The sequence below is a fragment of the Pteropus alecto genome, unplaced genomic scaffold (genome assembly GCF_000325575.1).
Source record: "Pteropus alecto unplaced genomic scaffold, ASM32557v1 scaffold563, whole genome shotgun sequence".
Taxonomy (NCBI): Eukaryota; Metazoa; Chordata; class Mammalia; order Chiroptera; family Pteropodidae; genus Pteropus; species Pteropus alecto.
This window is the reverse complement of record NW_006433385.1, coordinates 407,818-417,572: the sequence shown is the minus strand read 5'-3', so window position 1 is coordinate 417,572 and position 9,755 is coordinate 407,818. Positions and strand designations below refer to the sequence as shown.

Here is a 9,755-nt window from a genome sequence, read left to right as displayed (position 1 = left end):
ACGTCTCTGTCTGTGCTGGGCAGACACGGGGTGCCTCTCCCGGCGCCCAGACTGAGCTCAGGCTCGTGCCACCTCCCGACAGGACAAGGGCGGCCACGGAGGTGGGAAGGGACACGCAGTCCTGTGCAGACCCCCTGGGCCGCAGCGCCGCCTGCCACCGGGAAGCCAGAGGCCCCCCCCCACGTCGCTGCCAGCTCCGCCCCGCCAACCCCAGGCACCGACACCTCTAGTGACCAAAACGCTCTTGTTGGTGGGTCACCTCTGTTCTGCTGGCCGCCGCTGCCCACCAACCTCGCCAAGGCAGCCACAGCCCCGGCGGGTGGGACGGAGGAGGAACACGCGGGCTCCAGCGTGGGCAGTGGCCACTGCCCAGCTGTCCTCGCCTGCCGGCGCCTGCGTCCACCTCCTGGGTCTAGGCCTCACGCGCACACACAGCCGGTACCCGCCCCTCCTGCCGCCTCAGCCCAGGCGGCCGCTGGGCACTGATCCGACCTGCAGCAGAGGCCAGGTCGGGGGCTGGGAACCTGAACATCACGGCCACCTGCAGCCACCTGCAGCCCGAACCAACAGCAGCGCCCTGCAGACGACCTCAGAGCGACCTCTGCGGGGCCTGGAACGGGGCTCGTTCTGCAGGTGCGGAAGGCGAGGCCACTCGAGAGCGCAGCGGCCCCGAAGTCACCCCGCAGGAGCGCGGGGCCACGGCCACGGCTGGAACCGGGTCGTTCCGCCCGACCTTGCCGGTGGCACTCAGCGGCTGCGTGGCTGTCGGCAAGCTGTTTGACCTCTCGGAGCCACAGCTGCCTCAGAAAATGTGGGAAATAGGGATATAGGATGCTATTAATATAACATACGACTGGTGCCTCTGCAAAGTTATGCAGGATTTAAGTGAGAGACTCCACGTGAAATGCTGCGCAAAGGGCCCGGCAGGCGCCAGGCGCTCAGGAGTCACACGCCGTATCTACCACCAACTCAGTGACACGTGGGGCCAGTCCTTGGACCCCAAATACTGGTGGGAACTGTGCCGGGCATGGTGGAGACGGGCAGAGATGGACAGGCTTGGGCCCCGCCACGAGCTGCTGTCAGGCCAGCGAGGGAGATCCGCTCGTTGCAATTCGACGGGGGCTGCGTGGGGAGCTGTGGGAGCCCGAGGGCAAAACAAGGAAGGCTTCCTGGAGGAGGCGTCACCCGAGCTGAGTATTAAAGAATGAGTAGGGATCAGACAGACAAGGAAAGGAAACAGCCGCGCGTGTGTACGAGACAGAGACGTGGTCTTAGGTACCAAACCCCCTTCTCTCGTCCTCCTCAACTCCGAGGCCTGGACAGGTTCGGGGGACGTGGCCGCAAGGCAGGGAACCTGAGTTGTGAGCCGGTAGGAGAAGGTGTGGGCTGAGCGTCACAGGCTAGGGTGGCCGGGGCCCCGTGCGCCCGGGTGCAGCCTCCTGCTGCGTGGCAGCTGGTGAGCTATCAGCCTCGCCCACGAGACCGTGGGCTCCTGAGGACAGGACTGCTTGGCTTACGCGTGTAAACCGTGTTCCCACATCCAGGAGGGTTAGCGGTGGCAGCTGGGCCGCAGACAGGACAGGGAGGAGCTTGTCTGGGCCTTGGGCAGGGCGGGGGGAGCAAGCAGCGTTGAAGGAAAGTCTGACAACCAGGAGAGCATTTTCTGATTTGCGAAAATAAAAATAAAGAGCTACAACCCCTCCGCGCACCAACGCACAGTGCGCCCGTGTAAACGCACACTCGCACCAGGAGCCTGAGCGTCCAGGGCCTCCCACACTCAGGCCTCGGCCTAGGCCGGGCTCTGAATGGTGTCTGTGTCCCTCCAGTCCTCGCTGGGCCATTGTCATTAGGGCCCACAGCCTTGCGGGTGGGGGCGTTGTGTTTACGCTGCAGAGGACAGGCCACTGCTCCAGTGTGTCCGCTGGGCACAGCGCGTCCCCAAGCTCGCCGAATGCTTCCTTCCCCAGAGACAACTGTGGAGTTGCCGGCACTAGGGAGCCCTCTCCCCGGCTCCCACTCACCGGCCGCCAGCGGCTGCCCTGGGCTCGGGAGGGGCCGGTCACACCCTCCCCTCAGAAACAGGGACCGAAGGGGCCCAGCTGGGGTCCAGGGACCTGGACGGTCCCCCTGACTTGCCAGGTCAGCCTGGGTGAGGCGCTTCAGCCCCACGCCCCAGCCCCTGCCTCTGGCCTCTTGGGACTGTTTCAGTGAACCTGCCCTTCACTGGTACCCACCTTGGCCCTCCGACCAATGGCTCCCCAGCTGGCCACCCGGTCTCCAGGGAGGGTTTTCCTCCCCCGCAGCCTCTGATTCAGCCCAGCCTGGGTCAAGGACTGGGCTACCAGGAGCAAGACAGAAGAGAGAACCACACCTCCCTCACCGCACCTGCAGCTCACCCTGAGCGGACCTGAGCCCAGTGGGGCTACAGAGGCCACGTGACGTCAAGTGTCAACGAAAACCAAGCTCTGGAAGGTTACCAGCAATAACAGCCCCGTGGGCTGAGTGCCACCTGTCCGCCTCCTGACACGCCTTGGAGGGCAGTACCAAGGAGCAAGCTCTGCAGGAGAGGCTTAGGGGGCGCTCCAAGGTGACGCGGCTCCCAGGCCTGAACCATGTGCCTGGGGAGCCGGCTGGACCTTCCTTCCCCAGAGTGTCTGGGCAGAGGGAGAGGGGCCTCCTTGGAGCGGGGACCAGTGGAGCACCCAGGGCCAAGGGCTCTTTCAAACAGAGCGCCCCTCCCTGCCCCAGAGAGCCACCGCCTGGCGAGTCCCCAAGCAGGCTGGGTGGGCATGCCCCACTCAGGACCCTGGGCTCCCCCGGCTGGGAGTGGGAGCGCGCGGCTGCTGGACGCAGGCTGCACGGTGAGAGCCGCAGGGCCTGGCCGCCCTGCCTGTGCCAGCCCCGCCAATGGCACTGCAGAACCTCTGGCGCACGAGGCCTAGCGGACTGCCTCGGAGCAGGAAGCCGAAGGGGCCATGTGCACTGGCTCTGCCCATCGGGTCTGGGCCGCAGCTCGGTAAGCTGGTGGGGTGCCCCTGCCCTCTGCTGCACTAGCTGACAGCAGGCCACTCAGGGCCCTGGAGAGGCTGCCTGGGGGGAACATCTGACCACTGTGCAGGGTGACACCACCCACAGTGCCAGATCAGCAGTGGGGACCAGCGACGGGGGCGGGAAATGAGGCTGTGGGTACGCAGATGTCCGGGGACAGCACCTGCCTCAGGGGGCCCTAGTCACCCCAGAACCCCTGAACGGAGCCTGGCAGGAAGAACGCTCAGCCCTGCAGGACGCTTCAGAAGCTTTAGGGGGCTCAAAGCCACGTGTCCTCAATGCTTTGGCCTCCCGAGGGGCAGGTGGAAACGTGAGGCGGAGGCACCTGGGAGCCCACGGGACGGTGCAGGGGCCTCCACTGAAGTCTTGCTGTGTCCCGACCACGTGTCTGGACGGAAGCAGGGAAGGGGGGAGGGGGAGGGACCCCCTGCACTCCGCCCCGCGCATCACCTCCAGGCTGGCACCTGCCTCTCCCTCGCCTCCCCCATCCCCTGCTCGCCCGCCTGCCTCCAGCAACAGCACCACCGCCCACCCTGTGGCTTGGGCCGTGAACCCCGGGAGTCACACGTGATTCCTTCCCCCGCTTCGCGCTTCCAGTCCAAAGCAGCTGGTTCTCACCCTAACAGGCCATGGCACTCTCTCCGTCTGTTCTCTCCGTCTGTTCTCTCCGCCCCCACCTGGGCCACGCCTCCTAGCCGCCGCCCACCCTCCACCCGGCAGGCAGCTGACCCGCTCACCTCCTGGGGTGAGGACGCTGACTTTTTCCAAGTGTGAAACTGCCTTTGCACACGTGGAATAAACCTTATTTGGCTGTCATATATTATCCCTTTTATACGTCACTGGAATTGATTGACTAATATTTTACTAAGGACTTATGACCTTCTAAATATGTAATTTGGATTATGTCATTCCCTGCTTAAAGCACTCAGGCTCCACAGTGCAATTAGAACAGGCTAGACTCTTGACCATGAACCACACGCCCGCCCGGCCCTTCCTAGTCCTCGGCCCGTGGGTCTCCGGACACTGACAGAGTTTGGAGAAAACCAGCGAAGTCTTTTCCAGCCGTGATGTGGCTGTCTGTTTGCTGACCTGTGTGCGGGCTCACTCCCCGCGAGTCTCTAAGGCCCACAAAGGCGGGAGCCAGGCCGCCCAGCCCTCCGAAGGCCCGACCTCTCCGCCTCCTCAGGGCCTGCGGCCGCACAGCCAGCCCACGGGCGGCAAGCATGGCGCCGCGCCGCACCTCACTTCAGATCGGCCACCACGCGCTTCAGGTGCGCCAGGCTGCTGCCCCCGCTCACACCAGACTTCCCGAGCCCAGTCGCCACGGTGCTCAGAAAACGGCTCCACATTGGCCACACTCTCCGTGGCCGTCCCCCACATCCGCCTCCGCCCTCTCAGCTGATGACCGGCTTCCCACTTCACCGAGAAAGCTCAGAAGAGAGCCCCAGCCACACGCCGGGCCTCCTGCCGGGCTGAGGTCCGTGCTCCCCCACGGCCACCCCGTCTGCGTGCTCCTGGGTCCCAGCCCCGCTTCCCGAGCGAGGACAGCACGCTGCGGCCTGTCCCCACGCCGGCCTCCGTGGGCGGTCTCAGCCAGGCAGACGGCCCTCCCGCCGGAGCAAACGGCACACGGCCGACGCCCAGGCCCCACCGTCCGGGCAGCTGGGGCCCTTTGCTCTCTTTGCAACAAGTTCCTCCAAAGAGCTACCCTGCCAGCCCCCCGAGCCCGGTGCCGCACCCCTCGGGCGCGCTCCCACCAGACCGCGGGGCTCCGTCCCCCTCACGGGCCCAGCGGCAGCGTTTGGGCCGGCAGAGTCCCCGCGCCTGGTCTGAGGCCTGCCCGAGTTCTTGCACCTTGACCACTTCCTGCATTTCTCAAAATCATAACAATAAACATGGATATATGTTTTTGTGCTCAGAAATAACGGTCGCATGTCGGGGCACAGCCTCTGGGGCTCCATGGCCCTCGGGCAGGGGCTGCTTGGCCATTATCCGCTTCCGAGCAGCTCACGCTTGGGCAGGTGGTGTCGTGGGAGCCACTGCAATGCCAGCTGACAGAAGCCTGCAGCCTTGGGACTCATCCGAGCCGCTGTCAACTAACGTCCACGACGCCTTGCCCAGCACGACCCGCCTGATGCGTCCCGAATTCAAACACAGAAACTGCCCTTTTCATCACTAAGCAACTTCCCCCATCGCACCCGTCTGAGCGGACCACTGGCGTCCGGCCCCATTGGCAGGCTGTGTCCTCGGGGGACGGGGTGGCTCACGGCTGCTCCAGGCTTTCCAGAGTCGGGAAACGAGGAGGAACGGGCTCCTGGCTGAGTGACCCTGGACTCTGGGATCTGGGCCTGTCCCCTCTCTTGCAGGAGCGAGGAGCTGAACACGGGCCCCCTGTGTCTCAGACACTCCAGCCTGACGAACGTCCTTCCACAGAGGAGCCGGGGCCCACCTCTCCTGACAGCAGAGACCAGACCGCGGAGCCATCGTCCAGGAACCTGAGGCCACAGATGGTCACGCTGGGTGCAGCACGGGGGGCCCTTCAGTGTCCAGAAAAGCCACGAGCAGTAGGGGGAGAGCTCAGCTGACACGCCCCGAGCCCCCAGACCTTTCCCGCCATCCCACACCCCCCAGCTGAGCTTCCCTGGTCAGCAGCCCAGCCGGGCAGGCCTCCAGCCATGGACAGAGGCAAGACGGCCAGGGGCCCCACTGTCCACTGGAGTGAAGGTGAGGAGGGAGGGCGAGTGGGGCTGAGCGGAATGCAGAGGACACTGCCTAGGATGGGAGGGGACCCTGCTGGCCGCCTGAGGACACCCTGAGTAAACCCTGCAGCTTCCCGGGGCTGGCTCAAGACGCGCGTGGGCTACGGTCAAAGGCGCCTAGCGGACAGGCCTGGATTTGAAGCTGTCTCCGCTCCCAGCAAGACCTTTGTCTGCAGAGATCACTGAGGACCTGTTTCTCTACAGAAGTGTCCAAAGAACACAGGTGACGAGGACCTGCACCAGCGAGAGGCTACGGGCATGAGCTGGCACAGAAAGCCCTGTGCCTGCTCGTGCCACGGAGGCCAGAAGCCCCAGCGCTGCCCTCCCCCGCGCAGCACAGGCCCCGCAGGAGCGACGGCAGGGACCTCCCCGCGGACAGGGAGGCTCAGGGGGCCCGAACACCGGCCACCCACAGCCCAGGTCTCACAGCTGGACCATGACAGAGCAGGTCTGACTGGCGAACGCCCACCCCTGCCTCCCCCGCCCACACCCATCTGGCCTCAGGCAGCACCGCGTGTGTCCCTCCCACCTGAGGGCCAGCTGTGGGCACAGCCGGGCCCTGGACTGGGCGCCGAGCTGCCACCGGGAAAACCGGGGGTGACGGTGGTGGCAGGAGCTGAGGGGACCAGGTATGGCCACAGCCTGTGAAGGTGCTATGCAAACAACACGCAAAATACATGTAAATGCCCACACGTCTTTGATGAATCAACAATCTGAGCTTCCTTTTTTTGGTAACTAGATCACACCACATAATGTGAACCTTTTCTCTCTCTTGCTTTCTGCCAAGTGGAATGAAATAAAATTTGTGGTCGACTGAGCAAAGCGTGCCTCACTCGGTGAGATGCCCGGCCGATTTCATCCCCCAGACGCCCCGACCTCACTTGTGCCCAGGGCCACATCTACCTGTGCCAGGCTCATCAGGGCAAGCCACCTGGGGACTCCCGGCCAAGAGCTGTTCTCCCAGACGCAGTGGCTGCATGGCCAGTGGCCCAGAGGGGAGCAGCCCATGCCGTGTGCCCTGTGGAGGGACCTGGACAGTGATGGGCCAGCCCTCGGGCCCCCGGCTTGGAGACAAAGCTTCCTCCCTGAGAGCCCCCCCAGGCACTGCTGGGGGCGGCTGTGGTTAGGACTGCACAGCAGAACGCGGGGAAGGCCTGGCCCACAGCTAGAAGGAGTGGGCGACACGGGGAGGCTCAGCCACACCCTGGGACTCACCCAGCGCCACCCCCATTCGCCGAATGTCCACTGTGTGCCCGACACTGTGCTAGGTGCCAGGCCTTCTGCAGAAACAGGAACAGCATGCAGCTGCCACCGACCCACCCAAGAGAAAAGGTGCGTACAGATGTAAGTTCCCAGCCCCCCAGAGACGCGGGGGGCTGTGCAGAGCCCACCAGGTCAGCCCCACTTTGGGCCACTTTGGGTAAACAAGGATGAAAAGACGGACGAGCCTGCTGTGTTTCTCCAGTCATCTCTGGAAGAGGGGACCATCATTCGCGTCCCCTTTCACAGAGGAGGACGCTGAAGCTTAAGAGGTTAATAAGTGACTTTCCCAAGGTCAGCTAGAAACTCAGCAAAGAGTTCAGCCCAGGCCTGTGTCCCCAGCCCTCTGCGCGCCCGGCCCGGCCCGGCCCGGCCCGGCCCCCAGAAGAAGGCTCCGCGAGGCTGGGCCTCTGCAGCTCCTGCCGGTACAGCCCCCGCCGCCCCCGCAGGGCAAGTAGGGCCCAGTCCACGGCCGTAAACCCCGTCGCATCAGGACCAGGCCTTTGGCCCACCACGGCCCCTCTCGGCAGACAGAATTTCTCAACAGCCCCCCACGCCCCTGTGCGTTTCCTCGCACGGCGGGCGGCACTCGCTGTGTGGCCGGGCCAGGCTCCCGCCGTGCTACTAATGGTGGGACCGGCTTCACCTGCCCCACGCCCTGGGACCGCGGAGGCACGGAGGCCTGCAGCACGGGGCGCCCGGGCCCCTGGCCTGCCCTCCCTGCCTCCCTTTTCCCCAGAGCAGCCTTCACCCCAGGTGGCCAGGAAACCTGGAGGCTGCGAGGGAGGCGGACAGGGCACAGAGAGGTGGGGGGGCCGGGGGCGCGGGGCTCTGCTCCCTGCGTGGGGGGCTGCGTCTCAGGGTGCCCTTTGCCAGCCTCTGCGCCACCTCCTTGGCGGGGTCACAGTGAGAAGAGGGGAAAGTGGGGCAGGAAACAGGCTTCGAAAGTTGCACAAATGCAGTGCGACCGGGAGAAGCGTGGGCGTCCGGCCTGCGCGGGCGAGCCGCCAAGCGAGGCCACAGGTCCCAGATGTGCTCTCCAGCCCTCCGGAGATGGCAGAGCTGCCCGGTGGAGACGGAATCTGCTGGCAACAAGACTTACGGGGCAGGGGGTGGGGAGCAGCCTCCCGCGAGTGTCCCAGCAGGGCTGGCCCTGGCCCTGGCCCTGGCCCAGGCATTCACTGGCACTCTGTGGCCCAGGCAGTGCCTGGCGACGAGACTGTGACCTGCAGTGCTGGGCAAAGGGCCCCACGTGGACTGGACGACGGTGAGCATTGCGCCGTCAGGCCCCCCAGCCCAGGGCTCCCTGGGCTCAGCATGAGGCCCCGGCTGTGACCGGCGCAGACGTGCATGGCTCTGAGAGAAGTTGCCCGCACTTGCCCCTCCCGCTGCAGCAGAGGTCTCAGAAGTGGGAGCCGGGCAGAGGGCATCAGACTGCTCGGGCTCCACAGGACAGCCCTAGAGGGAGGAGCCCCTGGCGCAGAGACAGGGGACAGCGGGACGCTGCCCAGTCTGCCTGCGGGGGCGGCAGTCCCCGTGCCGGCCGCCTCGGCACGACCCCTCCGGCCCCTCCGGCCCCGCAGTCGGCTCTGCCCCCTCCACCCCCGGGGGTTGCTGGGGCTCAGGTCGTCCCCACCCACCATTCACCGTGACTGTCTTGGCAGCCCCTCTGGACCCCCGCCCCGGGCCACGCAGCCGGCTGTGTCAGGAGGAGCAGCGCAGCTCCGGGGCCAGGCTCACAGCCCTCCGGCCGCCCAGCAGCCCGCTGCTTCGCCTCTGGGCTGACACCCGGGCCCAGAGGCCAGCTGCCTCCCTGCGGTCCTGTGCTCTGCCGCCGTCCTCTCTCGCTGGCCCTCACGGCCACCTCGCAGGGGGCCGGGCCAGCACTTTTAGCCGCCCTGGACTCACCGGAGCGGGATCTTGACACGGAGGTAGCGGTCCACGGCGATGGCCAGCAGGGCCAGGATGGAGCTCTGGGTGAGGATGAGGACGGGGCAGGCCACCATGAGGCAGGTGTGGAAGTAGGTCTGGGGCCCGATGTTGATGAGGATGGCGAGCGGGATGACGAGGGCGCCCACGGCCACATCGGCCACTGCCAGCGACACAATGAAGCAGAAGGTGGCGTCCCGCAGAGCCGGGTTCACCTTCACGGCCCAGATCACCAGCACGTTTCCAGGCACGGAGACCAGGGCGATGAGCACCTCGATGCCGATGTAGGCGGCCTGGAAGGCCGTGACGGTCGGCGGCATGGCAGGCCACGGACGGGCATCAGCAGACAGGCGCCGGGGGACAGGGGCCAGGCACCTGCGGTCCCAGAAGCAGGGTGGGAGGCCTGCCCGCAGCTCCGGGCTGGGGCTCCCCTTCGGAGGTGTGCCCGGCTGGCTCGCCTGTGCCTGCCCAGGCCGCCAGGCGCCCTGGCCCTTTCTCTGCCTGATCTCCGTCCCTTCCCCTTATGTCCCCAGAGCTTCCACTCAGCAACTTAAAATAGCAGCGCTCACTCCTCCGCTGGCTGTTTTATCAGGTGTCTGGCGGCTCCCAGCCACCCCCCCACCGGGATCCCCACGCCTGTCTCTGCCCACCCGAGCCCACTCAGCAGGGTGCAAGGAGCTCACCATCCTGCCTGCTGGCCGCCAGGGCCTCCCAGAGGCCGAGCGCAAAGTTGGGGGCACCCGGGGCTGCCGGGACTTG

General features: G+C 65.9%; 1 protein-coding gene across 1 annotated transcript in view; it reads right to left on the bottom strand.

Annotated features, from left to right (window-relative positions):
* Positions 1-9,722, bottom strand: part of ADORA1 (adenosine A1 receptor) — a 20,855-nt gene extending 11,133 nt beyond the window's left edge. Inside the window, exons 1-2 of the mRNA XM_006908307.1 lie at positions 9,680-9,722; positions 8,976-9,371 (exon numbers count right to left, since the gene is read on the bottom strand). Of these exons, the coding sequence (XP_006908369.1) occupies positions 8,976-9,316 (341 nt within the window). The 5' untranslated portion in view covers positions 9,317-9,371; positions 9,680-9,722. The remainder of the gene's footprint in view (positions 1-8,975; positions 9,372-9,679) is intronic.
* Between the last annotated feature and the right edge of the window lie 33 nt (positions 9,723-9,755).